The 21,075-nt window shown below is 38.8% G+C and overlaps 1 protein-coding gene across 3 annotated transcripts in view; it reads left to right on the top strand.

Moving 5' to 3' along the window:
* The window catches only part of CHL1 (cell adhesion molecule L1 like), a gene marked incomplete at its 5' end in the record, with an annotated part of 79,159 nt that overhangs the window by 35,048 nt on the left and 23,036 nt on the right, over positions 1-21,075 (top strand). For all 3 annotated transcript variants that reach the window (XM_081246888.1, XM_081246889.1, XM_081246887.1), the window contains 6 exons: positions 783-914; positions 4,886-5,026; positions 5,348-5,459; positions 6,834-7,000; positions 11,430-11,595; positions 17,952-18,076. In XM_081246888.1, the coding sequence (XP_081103014.1) occupies positions 783-914; positions 4,886-5,026; positions 5,348-5,459; positions 6,834-7,000; positions 11,430-11,595; positions 17,952-18,076 (843 nt within the window). The remainder of the gene's footprint in view (positions 1-782; positions 915-4,885; positions 5,027-5,347; positions 5,460-6,833; positions 7,001-11,429; positions 11,596-17,951; positions 18,077-21,075) is intronic.

Here is a 21,075-nt window from a genome sequence, read left to right as displayed (position 1 = left end):
AGCTCTAATATGAATCTTTTCTTCACTCCTGACATATTAATATACTTAAGGTGACAAAACATGACAGTAATGTTTGCACTAAAGAATGTCTCCTTCTATACTGAAACACACCACTTAGAATTTTAAGATTGGAGCATTAGGGCATAGAAAGATGCAAGTATATGATTTAAATCTATCTTTTCCTCCATTGTTTTGAAGGCAAAAAGGTAAATATTGGTTTTAGGATTCCTTCTCCCACCCCCTTGCAAAAGAAAATTTCTAGGAAGTAATGTCTCCCAAATTCTTAAGATAGATAATTACATATGGACAGATAAATGCTATAGAGTCATTAATTAAGAAATACTTAAAATAATGGCTGAACATTTTAATTTCATTAAAAATTTTTCAAAATATATTTCTTGAATATCAGCCATTTTAGATGTCTTGCACTCAATAAACTTCACGTTTACCCCTCCTTCATTTTCTGTAATGAGATAGATACTTGTGTAGCTAAATACAGTGACTGTAGGTAACTACTTTTAGTGTGTTGACTTTATTACACATGCTAAGATTCCAGATTGCAACACACACACACACATATAAAAGCACATAACCACACACAAACCCTATTCCAGGCAAAAACAATGCCCATCTTGCCTTAGAGAACATTTATGAAAAACAGCTACTGTGAAACACTTTGTTGTGTCTGCCATCTGCTGGTGCATACTAGAAATACAGCCCTTAACATTTTTGGACCTTCTGTGATCGAGAAAATGTTGATGAGCTCTTCAGTTTATTTCCAGAGCCCCCTCGCTGGACAAAGAAACCTCAGAGTGGCGTGTATAGCACTGGGAGCAGTGGTATCCTGTTGTGTGAGTCTGAAGGAGAACCTGAGCCCGCAATCAAGTGGAGAGTCAATGGTTTCCCAATTGAGAGTAAGTGAAAGCCCCAACTGTGAGGCCATGCTGAAGGCAGTGGTTTGCTGGGCCACAGTGTTTAGACACCCTCATTATGGCTAAAGTGGAGTTGGTAAGTGGCTGGACTGACAAGACAGATCTAACCAAGAAATCCAAAATTACAACTTTCAAAGCAATTTGATTTATGCTTAGATTTATGGAAAAGCCATAAATAATATTTGTTGGGCTATTACGTTAATTATATAAAAATAAGGTTTAAAAAATAAGACAACTGAATGACATAGAGGATGTATCCAAGGAGGAAGGTTCCTCTGCCTGAGAAGAAACAGGTACAGGGACCTAGTGGTTGAGAGCACAGTCTGGAATTTAGGACTTCCCTTGGATCCAGGCAACAGGGACTTCTCACTGGGTTCTGCTCTTTACAAGGACCTGCTATGGCATGCCTATCTCCATGATTTGAGAAGTCCGCAGGGCCAAAGTGACATGCAAAGCCTGAACCTGGCTCACTGCAGGTTCTCGACCAAGCTTCAGTAACCCAAGACCAGAAAAATCGCCTGCGCAGTCAGCTCTGAGCCCTTCCCAGATGGGCTGGGCGTGGAAAAGAAGGGATGGACCAGGGCTGAATGCCTAATCTCCCCCCTCCACTGTGTTCCAGCATAGAGCTCCAAGAAGTCCCAAATCCTCAATTTGAACCTAGAGCCCTGGTCTCTTTTTTTTTTTTTTAAGATTTTTTTTGTTGTGGACCATTTTTAAAGTCTTTATTGAATTTGTTCCAGTGTTGCTTTTGTTTTCTGTTTTGGTTTTTCGGCCGCGAGGCATATGGTATCTTAGCTTCCCAACCAGGGGTGTGCCTGCATCCCCTGAACTGGATGGCGAAGTCTTAACCACTGGACCACCAGGGAAGCCCCGTCCCTGGTCATTTTGAATGTCTTTGTTAAAGTAGGATAATAGAACAGATTTTATTGGTCAATTGATCAGCTTGATTTAGAGCATTTACAATATGGAGACATATGTGTGTAGATTCTATTAGTTCCTTTGCCCTAGACCCACTCGTATCAGGGTAGGCATCCTGGTGACATATAGACCTGGAGTCCCAACAAGGCTGTGCACCTAAGCTTGGGGAGATTCACTAAACAGCTCAAGATCATACAGCTGGGAATCTCCTGAAGCTTAAGTTTTCAACTGCAAAATGGAACTAATGGTAGTTGGTTGTAATTGAAAGAGACCAATGGAGTCTACCAAGTAGGATATTACTTGTCTGTAGAGCATTGTGAAAGTTTATAAACTCTGGATCCAGAGGGTCTTTGTTTGCATTCAGGCTCTACCATTTACTAGCTGTGTGATTTGGTGTATTACTGACCCCCTTAAAACCTGTTTTCTCATCAGTAAAATGGGGATGAAAAGAGCACCGACCATTGGGGATTTTTATGTAGATTAAATGACACACATAGAGAATGTTTAGCACAGTGACTGCCACTCAAACAAGACTTCCAAAGTATTGTTTACTATTGTTTTCACATAGCAAATACTCAGGAAGCCTTAGTGCTCATTGTTATTTTTGAGAAACATCTGTTTTATTTTTCTTCGTATGACAGTAGGTACAGTGTCAATGACAAGCAGATACTAACTGAACATATTCAGTGATGAGATTGAAAATTAAAATGACAGTTATTTTAAAATATCTTACTCACACAAAAGCTTATGACTGTTAATCTAGAAATTGTCAAATAACAGTATGACCATATCTACTTTCTCAGCAGATAACAACACAAAATCACTTTCAGTTCTGTCTCGTTATAGCTTTCAGAAGAAAGAATGTGCCTACTTATTTAAAATACAGATACTTTGGCAAAACAATGAACAGTTCTGAAAAAAATTTTTCTTTTCTTTTTTTGATTGATACATAACGAACATGCATTATATTAGATTCAGGTGTACAACATAATTGTTTGTCATTTGTGTATATTGCAAAATGATCACCTCGGTAAGTGTAGTTAATGTCTGTCACCTTACAGAGTTACTGAATTTTTTTGCTTGTGATGAGAACTTTTAAGATCTACTCTCTTAGCAACTTTCAAATATGCAATACAGCATTAATAACTATTACTGCCAGGCTGTACGTTATATCTCCATGACATTCGTTTTATAACTGGAAGTTTATACCTTTTTACCCACTTCATCCATTTGGCCCGTCCTCTGGCAACGACTAACTGTTCTCTGTATCTATGAGCTTGTTTTGTTTTGTTTTCTATGTTTCACATATAAGTGAGATCATACATTATTTGTCTTTTTCTGTCTGACTTATGTCACTTACAATAATGCCCTCAAGGTTGATCCAGGCTGTTCCAAATGACAGGATTTTCTCATTTTTATGGCTGAATAATACTCCATTGTGTGCATATGTGTGTGTATGATATATATATATATATATATATGTATCTCACATTTTCTATTTTTTTTTGCTTTTGTGAATCTGTCTTGTTTTTATTTATTTTTTAACTTTTTATTGTATATTGGAGTATAACCGATTAACAATGTTGTGATAGTTTCAGGTGCACAGCAAAGTGACTCAGACATACATATATATGTATCCATTCTCCCCCAGACTCCCCTCCCATCCAGGCTGCCACATAACATTGAGCAGAGTTCCCTGTGCTATACAGTAGGTCCTTGTTGGTTATCCTAGATCCCATGCTCCATAACAAAGAGAAGCCACCACACTGAGAAGCCCTCACACCACAACAAATAAATAAATAAATAAATAAATAAATAAATAAATTTATTTTTAAATGCTGTGGGATGTGGTATTGACTGAAATACAGTCCCCCCGACCTGCTCACTGGCCATATTGGTGCTGATCTTGCAGGTTCTGAGCAGAGTTAATGAGATAACACATGTGCTGTATCCAAGAGTTCACTGGCCCTTAATTAAAGCACCATAGGGACTTCCCTAGTGGTGCAGTGGTTAAGAATCTGCCTGCCAATGCAGGGGTCAGGGGTTCGAGCCCTTGTCCGGGAAGATCCCACATGCAACGGAGCAACTAAGTCTGTGCGCCACAACTACTGAGCCTGTGCTCTAGAGTCTGCAAACCACAACTACTGAGCCCTCGTGGTACAACTACTGAAGCCCCTGTGCCTAGAGCCTGTGCTCTGCAACAGGAGAAACCACCAAAATGAGAAGCCTGTGCAGCGCAACGAAGAGTAGCTCCTGCTCGCCACAAGTAGAGAAAGGCCAAGTGCAGCAACGACGACCCAACTCAGCCAAGATAAATCAATGAATAAATAAGTCTTAATATAAAGTACCATAAATATTAGACTTTCTCACTTCCAAAAGATATTTCCAGAATTATACATGGATAAGCAGTGGGGTAAGATTTATTGCCGAAAAGGTAGAAAACCTGATCTGTGCTCTCAAGAAGAGTTTAGTCCTCCTGGGAAAATGAAATATATGAGCTATTTATCTGAAGTGGTTAAATAGCAAAGCAGGGCAATGGAAATGAATGGTGTAGATGGGAAAATTGCAGAAGGGAAGAGAAGTGAAACAGAGGAGCAACATGTCAAGGGGGAAGATAGCAGTCAATATTGGTGGATTGGGGGGATCCAGCTGGGTTGATCATGTGGTTTATGCTGGGCAGTGTCAGGACTTCAATTACAAGAGTAAGTGAGATTCAGTTCATAGTGGGACTTGAGTGCTAAACAGAAAATGTGGAATCTTACTTGTGGGTGTGGGTATGGAGAGGCAGACAGCTAGAGATCAACACATATTTTGACAATAAATACTCATTTGAAGGACGATTGAAATTGCAGAAGGGTCTGGAAAGAAAAAATCATGGTTGATGTTAAGAAATCCTAAAGAATTGGCTTCAATGAACTCTTATTCACCCTAAACTGGTCTTAAAATATAAATACTGTGTGACACATTTAATGAATAGTGTATAAATATTTTAGGTTCTATTTTTTATCACACTGACAGTCTTTAATGTCTTGTAGGAAATCCATTTTCTGGTGATGTCATCTCCCCCAGGGAAATCAGTTTTACCAATGTGCAACCGAATCACACCGCTGTGTACCAGTGTGAAGCCTCGAATGTCCATGGCACTATCCTTGCCAATGCCAACATCGATGTTGTAGGTAAGCATACCTGGGAGCAGACTATTTGTCTGCTCTTTTCTACAGGAAAATGTTCACGGTCATACTCAAAAGTAGATTGAATTCTTGGCACATAAAACATGGGAAAAATCAAAGTACCTTTCACCTTACATTTGAGCATGAGGCCTCATACTAAAAGTTATACTTCCAAAAATGTATTGCATTGGGATACTTTCTAATTCAAGAATACAAACTGTGATAGTCAACTGTTTTCCCGTATTAATATGGCTGGGATATAGAAAAAAATTAATTTGCTTGTATTATATGAACATTTAAAACTGCATTTATATTGTTTTCCAATAGATGTCCGTCCATTGATACAAACTGCAGATGAAGAAAGTTATGCCACGGTGGTTGGGTACAGTGCTTTCTTACATTGTGAGTTCTTTGCTTCACCCGAGGCAATTGTGTCCTGGTAAGCTGTTACACGGTTTTCTTAAGAGAATGTCAGTTGTAGATTGTGTCTTCTTTCTTCATCCATCATTTGACAGGCTGCACTGTGTCAAGTTATTACATGTAGCGAGTGCCTCTGAGAAGCAAGGTAGCAAACTTACTTACCTACCTTTCCTGGCACTGTTGACTAGATTTGTAGTATTCTCTCACATGGGGAAATATGGAGAGCCATTTTTGCTCACAAAGGAAAGCAAAAAATGCAAGTGATTGCTAAGACAATTTTATAGGTCTCCATTACGGATATATCTAAGGTCATACATTACTGTTGTTGTTTTGGGTATTACCTAAATAATTGTTAAGTCTGCATTTCATTCCAAGTGCCTATGTTTAAAACTTTGTCAACATGTATTTTGAATTTAAGTTCGATATATTGGTTGGTATAGTAACTCCACACATCATTGTATGAATCTACCATATTTGTTCCTTCACTAGAAAAACTTGGTTAAACTAGTCTTAAATAAATTTTCCCAGGGCTCTGCAGGGCTGAGATTAGAATGAGGAGAGCAAGGCAAGGTCATCCAAGTATAGGGTCAGATTCTGTCTTTATTTAAAATTTGGATATTTTGTTCATTGTGGATTCTTTTATATTATTTTTGATTTTTAGAAATACCTCATTAAAATATTTATCTTGATTATACTGAGATTTTTTTTTTGCCAACCCTTAAATTTTGTCTCTGAGGCAAGTGCCTCACTTGCCTTACCCTAGTGCCCGTCCTGTAAAATCTTGTGTGAACAGCAGCCAGACTTTGTCCTTTGGATATTTTCTCTCCAGTAGCCTCTTACTGTGAAATGTATAGGGAGAATCAAGCTGTGGCAGCAAATGCTTGGAAAATGGATGAATGTAGGAGAAAATGACTCTGGGTGATGAGGGTCAATGTAATCCATGTCCACAGGACAGGAAGGACTTCCTGGCCTATAATATTTCTGAGTGACCAGTGTTCCTCTAGGACAGCAGGAGGTTCAGAATGTTTATTATCTCTTTCAATTACTAGCTTTCCCATTTAGTACCCTGAAGCAATGACTAACTAAAGCGCTCACCATCAATAGGCAGAAACTATTTATTAAACTCTGAGGACAGACGCAAAGTGGTACTGAGCGCTATTATTAATACAGCAGAAGCATAGAGCTCAGACACAGATTTCCTCCAGTCACAGTCTATTTGGGCAGGTAAGATGTATACCTATCGCCTATTTTGGAAAAATTGTGAACTCTAATGGAACATTTCATAAGGTCTGCCAAGCTCCTGAAGAAGGGATAACACTGAATGACATCAGCGGCCAGTTTGCAAAAGAGTATAGGATTCTATCAAACCCACATTGATTTATACTTTCTATAGGCAGAAGGTGGAAGAAGCAAAACCCCTTGAAGGCAGACGGTATTATTTCCATGAGAATGGCACATTACAGATCAACGAGACCACAGAAGAAGATGCTGGTTCCTACTCTTGTTGGGTAGAAAATGCTAAAGGAAAAACAGCAGTCACAGCCAACTTGGATATTAGAAGTAATTTTATTTTGTTTTTACTTTGCATGAATTGTCACATGGCTTCAGTTTTTCATTTTCCCAAGTGAAACAATATGATTTAAGTTCAGGCATCTGTTAAATTTCTTTAGACTGTTTCAAAACTCCTAGATTGGGTTTCATCTAAACGACCCTCACAAGAATTTTCAGATATGTCGATGATGTGTCCATGGCTTTATACAATTGTAAGAGGGAACTAGGTGTTCTTGGTGATGGATGACCAACAGTATTTAAAAGTCCTCTATTTTGGTGTATTCCTGTAACTCTATTTTATTTCAATAACCAACTCAGTGTAATGTCACCAGTATTCAACTCTTTGAACTAAAAATTTCACAAATAAACTCATAAAGGATCAGTTTCGTAAAGACTCTGGAATGACAAATTGAGGAGGCTTTTGTCCTCTTTTTGAGTCATAAACAGCTCTGTATTTTTTCTCTTGTTCAAGCAGACTGTTTCATTTGTAATTGCTCCCAGTAGTTAAGTATGTGCCAAGATATGTCAGTGTCCCAAAGAGGGGCATGTCAACACCTAGATTCAGGCTGACTGGAACCCAGATCCACAGGCATCAGCAATATTTTGATTTTAAAATTGCTCAGAGAAGGCATCAGCAATATTTTGATTTTAAAATTGCTCAGAGAACCCTTTTCAGGGAAACACAAAGAATAGAAAGATTCTATAGTAAATGGAGGGAGGGTTTGTATTTCCTGTGACAGGTCACTCTCATGGCCTGCTACTACCTCTGCTTAGATAACAGGTACATATTTGTTTAATCATCTGTTTTCACTGCTACCTTAACATTTGTCTCTCTCTCTGCACACACACGCACACCCTTCTTTCCTTCTTTTATTCTTTCATCGTATTTTTTTCTATACCCTAAGTTATCCAACATGCCAGCCCAATGGACTATATTTTTAAGGCACATTAATATTCATTGATGTCTACTTATAGTGGATGTCTCTCTGCATTTTCAAGTGGTATGTGCAATTTTTTAAATGCTCTTATAACATCAATGAAGATGATTCTTTTTATACTTTATAAAACCAACCTAGATGAAAGATAAGCAACTCTGCCAGGTGAAAGATAATGAGAGTGAAGTCTGGAATCTAAATGAACCTTCACATTCCTATTGCCCAACACAGTGCTTGGCCCAAAGTGGACCTCAAAACTGCTAGTGGCCAGAGAGAAGGCCACGTTCATAAACTTTTGGTCTGCTCTAATGTCCATTTTATATGTAAGGGTTATATAGGAATCGTATCCATGAGAATTAAGGGCATACTTTTTACATATGGAAAAGGAATGTCAAGAATGGAATTGAATAAGAGGCTATGCAGCATGAGCTTTGGTCTCTTTCAGTCTTGAGTTCAAATCACAGCTTAGTCCCTTACTAGTTAGAAAATATTAGTATCCTTACTTAATTTCATTTTAACCTTAAGTTATCTTCTTGGTGAGGTAGAGATATTAATATTCATAGAATTGTTGTAAAATGTCACAATGAATATAAACTTCTTCACAGAGTCTAGTTAAATGAAATAAGTGCTTATTAAATGGTATCAATTATTATTCAATGGATTCCTTTAAAGTTAGAATTAGGAGTAGGATGTTTAGAACTTCACTTGAAATTAAGTCAATTTGATAACCTCTTCAGATTTCATGCTTGGAATATCAAAAACTCAATTTTACTAACACTTCAATTTTTAATCAGTTTCTTGAGTAACATATAGATAGCAAATATTAGAACATGATTGTGGAGTTGGAGGTCAGCTCATGAGATTTGGCTTCTGAGAGGATTACCAAGTGCCACATTGGGGTAAAGTATATCTGCCTTTAATATGGTCCTTAAGAGTAAGGATTATATGTTTTGAAACAATTATAAAGAAACAGACATTTTCCAAGACAGCCACGGTACCAATGTTTGAGCTTTATATTGTTTTGTTTTGTTTTCTAACATCTTTATTGGAGGATAATTGCTTTACAATGTTGTGTTAGTTTCTGCTGTATAACAAAGTGAATCAGCTATATGTATACATGTATCCCCATATCCCCTCCCTCTTGCGTCTCCCTCCCACCCCTCTAGGTGGTCACAAAGCACCGAGCTGATCTCCCTGTGCTTTGCACCTGCTTCGCACTAGCTATCTAGTTTACATTTGCTACTGTATATATGTCAGTGCTACTCTCTCACTTTGTTCCAGATTACCCTTCCCCCTCCCCATGTCTTCAAGTCCATTCTCTACGTCTGCGTCTTTATTCCTGTCCTGCCCCTATGTTCATGAGATCCATTTTTTTCCTTTCAATTCCGTATATATGTGTTAGCAAACAGTATTTGTCTTTCTCTTTCTGACTTACTTCACTCTGTCTCTAGGTCCATCCACCTCACTACAAATAACTCAATTTCGTTTCTTTTTATGGCTGAGTAATATTCCATTGTATATATGTGCCACATCTTCTTTATCCATTCATCTGTAGATGGACACATAGGGTGCTTCCATGTCTTGGCTATTGAAAATAGAGCTGCAATGAACATTGTGGTACATGACTCTTTTTGAGTTATGGTTTCCTCAGCGTATATGCCTAGTAGTGAGATTGCTGGGTTGTATGGTAGTTCTATTTTTAGCTTTTTGAGTTACCTCCATACTGTTCTCCATAGTGGCTGTATCAATTTAGATTCCCACCAACAGTGCAAGAGGGTTCCCTTTTCTCCACACCTTCTCCAGCATTTATTGTTTGTAGATATTTTGATGATGGCCATTCTGAGTGGTGTGCAGTGATACCTCATTGTAGTTTTGACTTGCATTTCCCTAATGACTAGTGATGTTGAGCATCCTTTCGTGTGTTTGTTGACAATCTGTATATCTTCTTTGGAGAATTGTCTATTTAGGTCTTCTGCCCATTTTTGGATTGGGTTGTTTGTGTTTTTGATATTGAGCTGCATGAGCTGCTTGTGTATTTTGGAGATTAATCCTTTGTCAGTTGCTTCATTGGCAAATATTTTCTCCCATTCTGAGGGCTCTCTTTTCATCTTGTTTATGGTTTCCTTTGCTGTGCAAAAGCTTTTAAATTTTATTAGGTCCCATTTGTTTATTTTTGGTTTTATTTCCATTTCTCTCGGAGGTGGGTCATAATGGATTTTGCTGTGATTTATGTCATGGAGTGTTCTGCCTATGTTTTCCTCTAAGAGTTTCATAGTGTCTGGTCTTACATTTAGGTCTTTAATCCATTTTGAGTTTATTTTGTGTACGGTGTTAGGAAGTGTTCTAGTTTCATTCTTTTACATGTAGCTGTCCAGTTTTCCCAGCACCACTTACTGAAGAGGCTGTCTTTTCTCCATTGTATATTCTTGCCTCCTTTGTCAAAGATAAGGTGACCTTGTGTGCCTAGGTTTATCTCTGGTCTTTCTATCCTGTTCCATTGATCTATATTTCTGTTTTTGTGCCAGTACCATATTGTCTTGATTACTGTAGCTTTGTAGTATAGTTTGAAGTTGGAGAGCTTGATTTCCTCCAGCTCCATTTTTCTTTCTCAAGATTGCTTTGGCTATTCGGGGTCTTTTGTGTTTCCATACAAATTGTAAAATGTTTTGTTCTAGTTCTGTGAAAAATGTCATTGGTAGTTTGATAGGGATTGCATTGAATCTGTAGATTGCTTTGGGTAGTATAGTCATTTTCACAATGTTGATTCTGCCAATCCAAGAGCATGGTATATCTCTCCATCTGTTTGTATTGTCTTTAATTTCTTTCATCAGTGTCTTATAGTTTTCTGCATACAGGTCTTTTGTCTCCTTAGGTATGTTTATTCCTAGGTATTTTATTTTTATTCCTAGGTATTTTATCCATTATTGTTGATATTACTAATTTACTTTCCAAATATGACTCACTGTAACTCATTCAACAAATACGTATTGAGTACCTACTGTACACAGGCTCCCTTCTGGGCTCTGGAGTTACTTGAATGAAACAAAACAAGCAAAGCCTCCACGTTCATGGTGCTTATGTTCGCATTCCACACCTTCATGTTGTTAGTTTATCTATGCACTGGCTTCACCATTTAATCTCAGATTTGAGTTAATAATAAACAAGTTAATAGAAAACTAATTGATTTCCTCTTTATGGTATTTTGATCACATGTCCAGAAGCACCAGAAGGACAATTTATATTATTTTCAATATCCAGAGGCATTTGCTTGCTTACACTCTTGGGAAATTGCTATTAATATAATACTTCTACCCAGGTGCCCTGGCTTGGAAGGAATGAAAATAGTAATGATATGTGATGTTAGGAAATAACAGTGTGACAAACATTGCATGAGGATTTGACTATCAGTGTTGACCATTTTGGTTGATTAAATTGCAGACACTTGATAGCAAAGTAAGCTGTGTTCTATAGCTCTAACTAGTATCTTTATTTTGTAAAAACAGATGCTACAAAACTTAGAGTTTCTCCTAAGAATCCTCGTGTCCCCAGATCACATACACTTGAATTACATTGTGAGAGCAAATGTGACTCACATTTGAAATACAGTTTAAAATTATCCTGGAGTAAAGATGGAGAAGCCTTTGAAATTAATGGCACAGAGGATGGCAGGTAGGTAAACTATTTTTTTTTATCTTTATTGGAGTATAATTGCTTTACAATGTTGTGTTAGTTTCTGCTGTACAACAAAGTGAATCAGCTAAATGTATACATTTATCCCCAAATCCCCTCCCTCTTGAGCCTACCTCCCACCCCCCAATCCCACCCCTCCAGGTCATTACAAAACACTGAGTTGATCTCCCTGTGCTATGCAGCAGCTTCCCACTAGATATCTGTTTTACATTTGGTACTATATATATGTCATTGCTACTCTCTCACTTCATCCCAGTTTCCCCTTCTCCCCCTGTGTCCTCAAGTCTGTTCTTTATGACTGCGTCTTTATTCCTGCCCTACCACTAAGTTCATCAGTACACCATTTTTTTAGACTGCATATATATGCCTTAGCATACGGTATTTGTTTTTCTCTTTCAGACTTACTTTACTCTGTATGACAGACTCTAGATCCATCCACCTCACTTCAGATAACTCAATTTCGTTTCTTTTTATGGCTGAGTAATATTCCATTATATATATGTGCCACATCTTCTTTATCCATTCATCTGTTGATGGACACGTAGGTTGCTTCCATGTCCTGACTACTGTATATAGTGCTGCAGTGAACATTGTGGTACATGACTCTTTTTGAATTCTGGTTTTCTCAGGGTATATGCCCAGTAGTGGGATTGCTGGGTCATATGGTAGTTCTATTTTTAGTTTTTTAAGGAATCTCCATACTGTTCTCTGTAGTGGCTGTATCCATTTATATTCCCACCAACCGTGCAAGAGGGTTCCCTTTCCTTCACACCCTCTCCAGCATTTATTGTTTGTAGATTTTTTTTTTTTTTTTTTTTTGCGGTACGAGGGCCTCTCGCTGTTGTGGCCCCTCCCGTTGCGGAGCACAGGCTCCGGACGTGCAGGCTCAGCGGCCTCGGCTCACGGGCCCAGCCGCTCCACGGCACGTGGGATCCTCCCGGACCAGGGCACGAACCCGTGTCCCCTGCATCGGCAGGCAGAGTCCCAACCACTGCGCCACCAGGGAAGCCCTGTTTGTAGATTTTTTGATGATGGCCATTCTGACGGATGTGAGGTAATACCTCATTGTGTTTTTGATTTGCATTTCTCTAATGATTAGTGATGTTGAGCATCCTTTCTTGTGTTTGTTGGCAATTGGTATGTCTTTAAAGAAAATTACAGGCCAATATCACTGATGAACATAGATGCAAAACTCCTCAACAAAATAGTAGCAAACAGAATCCAGCAACACGTTAAAAGGATCATACACCATGATCAGGTGGGGTTTATCCCAGGAATGCAAGGATTCTTCAATATACACAAAGCAATCAATGTGATACACCATATTAACAAATTGAAGGATAAATACTATATGATAATCTCAATAGATGCAGAAAAAGAATTTAACAAAATACAACACCTATTTTTGGTAAACTATTATAGTATCTCATAATATTTGCTTGGGATTAAACCTTGCATTTGAAAGAAAAATAGTTGTAAAAGTATACACACTGAATTAAAATATAAAAACTGCTTATTACATTTCAGTCTTTAAGGCAGTATTTAAAAGGTCAAACAGTGTACTTGTTTCACTTCCACACGTTTCTCTCCTTATTTTTGCTACCAATTTTTCATGAACATGTACCATCCTGTGAGTGCAGGCAACAGAAACAGCTCCTGTTATTTGAGGAATATTTATTGCATGGGCTTGGGTGCTCACAAAACCATTAGAAAGAGTGGAGGAGATAGGTCTATGGGTGCTGCTTACTAAGCTTTTGGGTTTTTGGTGATATGGCATTGCAGCTGCAATTCACATGTCTGGAAATTGCTGCTGTCTTCACTGCCCCCCTCACCCCACTGGTTCTCCTGGTGAGTCCAGCACTGCCAGCTCTTATATCTGCCAGAGTCCCTGTCTGCTCACAAGGCCCTAGAGGAGATGGTGCCCATTTCTCTTCTACCTCCCAATCTCATAGGAATTTATCTCATGGGTGGAAGCTAAATCATATCTCAGATCCTTCCTATTGGTAAGTATTGACAAGTATAGTTTTGAGCCTTCCAGCTTCTTTGTAAAGAATATGTAAAAGTGTAGAAGAGAGAATGTAGAGTTAAGTGTGACTAGATGCTGACTAGTACTATATTTAAACACTGTTAAGTGTATCAAAGGAAGAGAAAACAGTCAATATTTAACGAATGCGTGTGCTGTCTTTTGGAAGCAGAGGACATTCCCCTTCCTTTTGCATTGTTGCTGAGTTAGGGGTAAAATTTGACCATCCTTGTTCCAGATCTCACCCGCCGTCTTGTTATTCATCATTCTGAAAAACTAAATCTGAAGATCTTTAGACAGGACTTGCATTCCTTAGGCGAGATGGTGTCAGTGTCATCATTAAGAGAATGGCCTCTGGAACCCAGGGGCTTGGGATTGAATCCCAGCTTTGTCACTTATTGGGTCTGTGACGTTAGACCAGCTGCCTAACTTTTCTGTGCCTTAGTTGTATATTCTATAACATAGTTTAGTTCAAAAAAATTGTTTAAGGTAACTTCATCATAGGGTTATTATGAGTTAACACCAAGCACTTAGAATATACTCAGTACTCAGTCCAATTTAGCTGTGATGACTCATTCTCCTCATTTCTCTGGTAGTCTTGTCTCATTTCTTTTACCTGCTTGGTCTTTTTTGGTATTTGTGGGTATGTGTGCCACTTCTATATAAAGGCATTGATTAGTCTCCGCCTGGGTACTTAATTTATTCTATCTCATCCCTCCTCTGTATTTTATGTTTGTGGAAAGGCAGCATATATACTGCAACCAGTTGTCAGTGACACAAAAGGAGAATAACTGTTGATACCTAACAGGCTACATGTTGCAACAGAGATCTTCAGCCTTTGGTTAGGTGTGAGTTGATTTGTCAACTGCTCAGATCCCCCCCCAAATTCTGTTTTGTCAACTGTGTAGTTATTTGGGGTCTTCCGTATAACCTCTGGGTTATAGCCAAGAAGGGAATCAGACTCATGCCTTGTTGGTAATGTGACCTGCATATTTAGGCCCTGAATCCAGACTCTCCTACCAGCCTCTTTGTGTGACTCAGTTTTATAGCTTCTGCAGGATGCTGGGGCTGACACTCAGTTGAGCCTCTGGCTCTCTGAGTCACCTAAGTAATGCAGACATTCTTCTAGTTTTCCTTAACACAGAAGTGATATTTGGGGTGGGATGGGGTGGGAATGACTGTTGCAGGCTGGTCTTGACTGGAGCCAGGAGCAGGCATGGAATTGTAGCAGGGAGTTGAGATCACAGGTATCAGCTAAATTTCTGTAGAACCATTAGTAAGCTCCCATTTCTCACCTTCTGCCGGGACACCTTCTCCTATCACTAGGCTGGGAACCAGAAGCTTTTACCTAGAAAGTGGTTAAATTTCTGATCCAAAGGCACATAGAGGAAAATGAGAAGTAAAACACCTTCTGCTCTCCCCTTTTGTCCCCTGTTATGTACAGGGGTATGATAAGTGTTGGAAACTGCTACCCTGGACCATTATACCTGCTGGGTGCCTCATGCTATGTTAGTGCCTCCCATACATGCTTTCCCTCTATTATCCTCACAGTAAACCTATTAGGAAGGCTGAAATGACCTCAAGGAATTTTCTGTGGATTTCTAACCTGTAGGTGGCTCTAGACAATACAATATTGTTATGAAAAATGAAATAGAGTGTGGATATGCTATCAAAACACTTTTAAAATTTAGACTGTCCTTAACAAATGTAATGGGGACTGTTCATGACCATAGACAGAGTGAACGACCCAGTCCTGAAGGAGAGGAGGGATGGCAGAGGGATGTGGGATGTGTCCATGTGTCCGTGAATAGGAGGATGAGAGGGAAAAGGTGTCAAAAGCGCAAGTGCGAGGGCTTTATCTTGGCATCAAGGAAGGGCTTCTTTTTCCCCTCAGAAATGGCAGCAGATGAATGGGGTAGAACTCAGGGGTGGGGGATAAGGATGCAGAGGTTATAAGGCATTAGATTAGGCAGAGATTATAAGGATAGAGAAGGGTCTCTTCCTAAGAAAAGAGGAACTAAGGTAATTTGTTCAAGCAGAAAGGCAGGAGGAATGGGAGTTGGGGCATTAAGAAATGTGATTAGTTACAAGCCAACAATGAATTAAATCAATTTGATTAATATTATTAGTAACACTCTTTGAGCACATACTAAGCCAGGCTCTATACACAAATCACTTTATGTGTTTTCCCTCATTTACTTCTCCTGAAAAGAAAGAAAATATTGTTATCCCCATTTCTTAAATAAGGTGAATTAGGCTCCAAGTTTTGTGCAAGATTATACAAGTCATAGTTGGTGGAACCAAGCCTCAAACACAGGTCTCCAAAGAAAGCAACATTTTTAATATTGCCTGGAGCGAAATTTGTTACAAGATGGAATGGAGCAAGAAAACACTGGAGGTTAACATGGTTCGGGGACTAGCAATCTGGATATTTCAGATGAAGGAGGTGAGAGGTTGTAGAATGATAGCAAAGGGAGGTAGTTAAGCAGGTAAAACAGGGGAAAAGACTGAGAGGAACAGAGATGAAGATGAAGCCAGAGAACAGGTTCTATGTAGAGTAGAAACCATTTTAAAAATGTATAATGTGCTTAACAAGGATTTCTTCAAGCAGAATACAGTTGATCTATGATGGAAACAGTGTAAGACAGAAATAAAGAGTTGTGGTCTTAGGCACTGAGAATTTGGAGCTGTTTGTTACTTCAGCACAGCAGAGTGTATCCTTGCTAACACAAATAGTTGTCAGATTTTGATGTGAGCCAGAATTACCTAGGTATCATGTTCAACTGCAGTGGCCCTTGTCCTATTCCCAAAAGTTCTGATTTGGAAACTGGACTGAGCCCAACAAAGGAAATTTTTAATAACCTCCCTGGGTACATCATACCTACCAAATTTCAAGGACCAGGGGGTCATTCTACCCCTGGTATCATTCTACCTTGATTAAAATGAGGTACATTTGTGAGTTTTAAAAGACAGTGCATTACAGAAAAGTTGCCCTTAAGTTGCCGTTTCTTTCTGGCGTGAAGCAGCCCCACACCAGGGTACAAATCTTGGCAAGAAGATTGTAGGCTAGATTTCAGCTCCACTGGGCCCTCATGGATGTGCAGGGCACAAACAGCCCTCTTGAAGAGGTTATTAAATTGTATTTCTTCATCTAAGAAGGTAAACTTTGCAAAATTATCAGTGTATGTAATATTCTGATATTTGTACCAAATGGACACATAACTAACATGAACTGAGAAACTATGTCAAAGCTTTATCATTACAATTATAGTGAGATTCTTGACTAGCAATACCAGGTAGTATTGATTAGCAAATCATTCAGTGATTGGTAGAGGGTTAAGGGGCCGACTTTGTCTGTAATCAAAGGGCAGAACCATGTTTGACTTTACTACAGTTTTAATTGGTTTTCTATAACTCGAACTTTTCAGCAGCCTATATGAGTTTTATATTAAGAAATTATTTAAGATTTTCTCTCCCTCCCCACAAGGAAGACATTGTTTATTTCAATTAAATAGCACAATGCTGTGAATATATCTCAGATTTAATGGAACTTTATTTAAAAAAAATACTTGAATAGTTATGCTAACAATACATAGGCATAGGGTAAAGGTATAATTCATATTTTAAAAATTCATATAGTAAACTCAATTACAAATTGGCAAAAAGAGAACAAATAATAAAAAGCCAGCACCAAATGATTTGCAGAAAGAAGTACTAGTCTGCCATCTACTGTTCAGATAAGTCACAGTTCACTTTTTATCACATCTTAAAGTGCATTCTATGTGGGAGGTGGAAGGATGGAGAAAAGAGAAAGTTGTCAAAAATAGAGATTGCCAGACTTCATCTCACATATTCTGGTTCTGTAGAACTGGGGTGTGATTCAGGAATCTGCCTTTGTAAGAAGCACCCAAGTTGATCCTATGTAGGTGGTTCCCTAAACATACCTTAAGAATTATTCAAATTTATCTTAGCCATTGTGAGGTATGGTACACTCTTCAGACACACCAGGCAAGATGGCTCCATCACTGACCCATGAATCACAGATGGTTGGATTTGGTAATTTAAAAACCAACCAACCAACCAACCAACCTGATCCCTTTCATGGCTTGTAGACATTTGTGTGTGCTTGAATAATACTTTCCAGTTTTCAAGTATGGCATTCTCTAATAAAATTTGCGTTATGGGACAAGTTTTTTTTTTTAAATTCTTCCTTAAATTGCTTTCTATGGGGAATATTTAGTTTTGAAAGGATTACATTTCTATTGTTTCTGTTTGTTTCATCCTCATCATAGACTCACTTTTTTCCTGGTAGGATAATTATTGATGGAGCTAATTTGACTATATCTAATGTCACCGTAGAAGACCAAGGTGTATACTCGTGTTCAGCTCACACTGCTCTAGATAGCACTGCTGCTATGACTCAAGTTACTGTCCTTGGTAAGTGCACTAACGAATAAGGAAATCTTTGTTCATTTCTTTTCCATTACTGATTAAATTCCACTGTTCTTAGGCAATTAAACCAATGATTATTTAAGCCCATGCACATTTATTGTTAGTTTGAATTTTTCAATTAAAGAGTGACCCTACTTTCGAGTGCTTTTGCCTCTTCTGGTTCTAAAGAAGTTAATTGATGCTTAATTTCTTTTTTCTACTTGGGTAGTGTTGCCAGAAGCAGTGGGAGGTAGGTGATGCTCTCAGCAGAAAGAAAACTGAAGCATGCTTGAGTTCCCAGGACCCTTGAGTTACACTTTCCTAGTGCACGGAGAAATGTGGCTAAGGAATGGAGATGGGCCAGCATGGAGGGGTCAGGGTAGGGGCCCAGTGGTGATTAAACAGTGGCCCTGCCCTAAACCAGTGGCCTAGACCAAGCTCAGCTCCCAGGGTCCCAGGAAGGGGGGAAGGGAGGGACTTCAAGGGTTCTTCTGCAAAGAAAGGCCTCTGATTTGTTTAAATAATAATGCTAATTAGAAAACAATGTGCACAACTCACTGGTGTAATCAATGCAATTACCCCTGCAGTTACCCATGTCGATAGCTCTTAGACCCTTAGACCGTCCGTTGGATAGCTCTCCTAGTTTCCCTTCCAGATTTCACCATCCACCAGCTCTCTGAATCTGGAAACCTGACCTGTGTGGACACCAACAAACCACTTACCCTCAAGCTTTCATTCGGTTCAGCCAACGGGGAGCCCTGGCAGCAGAGGCAGTAGGGGGGATAATGTGTTTTTTCTGGATAATTCCTCCCTGCAGGCTGGCTGTGTGTGTCCCTCTGCCAAAGTCACTGATTCTCTCAGAGGCTTTGTCCACACAGCTCTCTCTGATGGGATTCCAGTAACTGCCCTGCCCACCCCTCACCCCCCACCCTGGATATCCCGCTCACATCTTTTGAAAGAGTCTTGATTAGAATCTCTTTGAAGTACCCTAACTTGTGTGAACTGTTTGCTCTCTGCTGTGCTGGGACCCTGACAAAGACATTCTTACAGTTTTCTCTCATAATTCTGTTTCAGTGGGCACCATTTAGTTTTCCTTGAGTTTGCTGATAGTCCTTAGGAGAGGTTTGATTTGGCCTAAACACCTTTACCGTATGTCTAGATTAATCCTGATTATTAACAGGTATTTGTATCTTTAGCGCTTTGGTTGCTGGGATTCACAGGTAGGTTGCCTACCATGGGTACAGACTGAGAGGAAAGAATTCAGTCTCTTTTGAGGTAGGCTGGTGAAAAATGAGTAAATAGGCAGGTTCTGTCCTAGTGAAGCAAATGGCCACTATATTTTAAGTGAGATAAATGACCACCATCTTTCAAGCGAAGTGAATGGCCACCATGTTGGGTTTTCAAAAAAAAAAAAAAATGTAGTTCCCAGGTGGTAGGTGGTATGGACTTGGTTCAAAAGAATGAAACCTTTAGGTGATATGTTTCAGCTATCTCAGGGGCAGAAAGGTTCAATCCTTAGTAATCATTCCAGTAGTAATTCTCCAGACCAAATAGTTGAGCCTAAGGTAAACTGGAGTTTATCCCAGGCACGACAATTTTAAGTGTAAATGTCAGGATCCATGGCCTTTGCCCCCGAGTATTTTGAGCAATGGCAAGGAGACTGGGGTCCCTGCCACTTGGTACATGCCATCTAAATTTTCTTGTGAAATTTAATACATCTGTCTTGTAATGAGGCTGCCATCTTCTAGAACTGTTCAATTTTGATCATTTTAAATAAATAGTGGCCAGGATTACATGTACTATTTACTTATGAGGTAATTACCAAATGTTTTCAGAATGAAAAGAAAATAATAAAAAATAATCTATGAGATAGGCTGCATTTTCTTAACCACTTCTTGGCATTTACATTCTAATTTTCAGGGCAGCCTCTGATTTTAAGAAGCATAGACCCATAACTGACAGTAACAAATGACAAATCCATGTATAATTTCTAAAAGACTCTTTTTTGTGGAAAACAGTGTTTTAAAGTATATGCTTGACCCATTTTAAACAAGTTACTTTCAGAAGCCTTGCCAGAAACATCCTTTAAGAGCATCATTCGTTTAGGTCTGAATTGCAGCCCATCAATTGTAACTCCATGTGATTCTCGGAAAGAGCAGATTTTAATGTCAGACACAACAGGCTGCATCGGTTGGTTCAGAAAATGTCAGAAATGAGTGGCCTTAGTAAGTGCTGAAGAGGAGCCTAAGTTCTCCGAGCTCAGAGATCCTCAAGCCTGTTGAGGAAATAAATTCTTATTTAAGGCTCTACAGTGTAGACGCAGCCACTGACCACATTTTTTAAAATAAACACATTCTCTTCTGAATTGAAAACCATTTTTTTGTCAGTATAAATTTCCAACAATTGTCAAATACTCAGCAGGAGCAATGGATGTTGCTTTCCACTTGGAGAAGAAAGAGCCCAGAAGAAGGCCCCATTAGATATTACTTTCATTGTCTCCTCTGAGAAAAGATAAATGTCCTTGAATACATGGGAGAATTGAAACCAAAGTTTGGAAGTCAGGATCATTAGGGATCAGAGTTTTTTTTAAGTGTTCCTTTTATTTTTAAAGTACCAGACATTTCCATGTACTTTAACACTTAAAATTTGTCATCACCTACTCAATTTTCTAGTCTCTGTCACAACATTCAGTGCCATATCTTCCTCTTCCAGTATAAACACCCTTCCTATTCTTCTTTAGAACTCCAGGCCAACAGAATATAAAAGTTGCTATAACATACTGATAACTCACTGTTACAAATTAAAATAAAAATCCAAACCATGTAGAAAAGAAAGCCTGAGTTTATGTTCTCTTATGTTCCTGTAGTCATAGGGCCTAAATTTATTGCTCTAATATGATAATTAGATGCATGGTTGAAGTGATAATATATTTTTCACTTAATTAGTCACAAAACATTTATGTGCAAGGCACTGTGGGTGGTGCAAAAATTAATAAAATATGGTTC

Source organism: Mesoplodon bidens (assembly GCF_964165515.1).
Source record: "Mesoplodon bidens genome assembly, chromosome: 10".
Classification (NCBI taxonomy): Eukaryota; Metazoa; Chordata; class Mammalia; order Artiodactyla; family Ziphiidae; genus Mesoplodon; species Mesoplodon bidens.
Note: the sequence above shows the minus strand (reverse complement) of the source record. Positions and strands in the feature narration are given on the sequence as shown.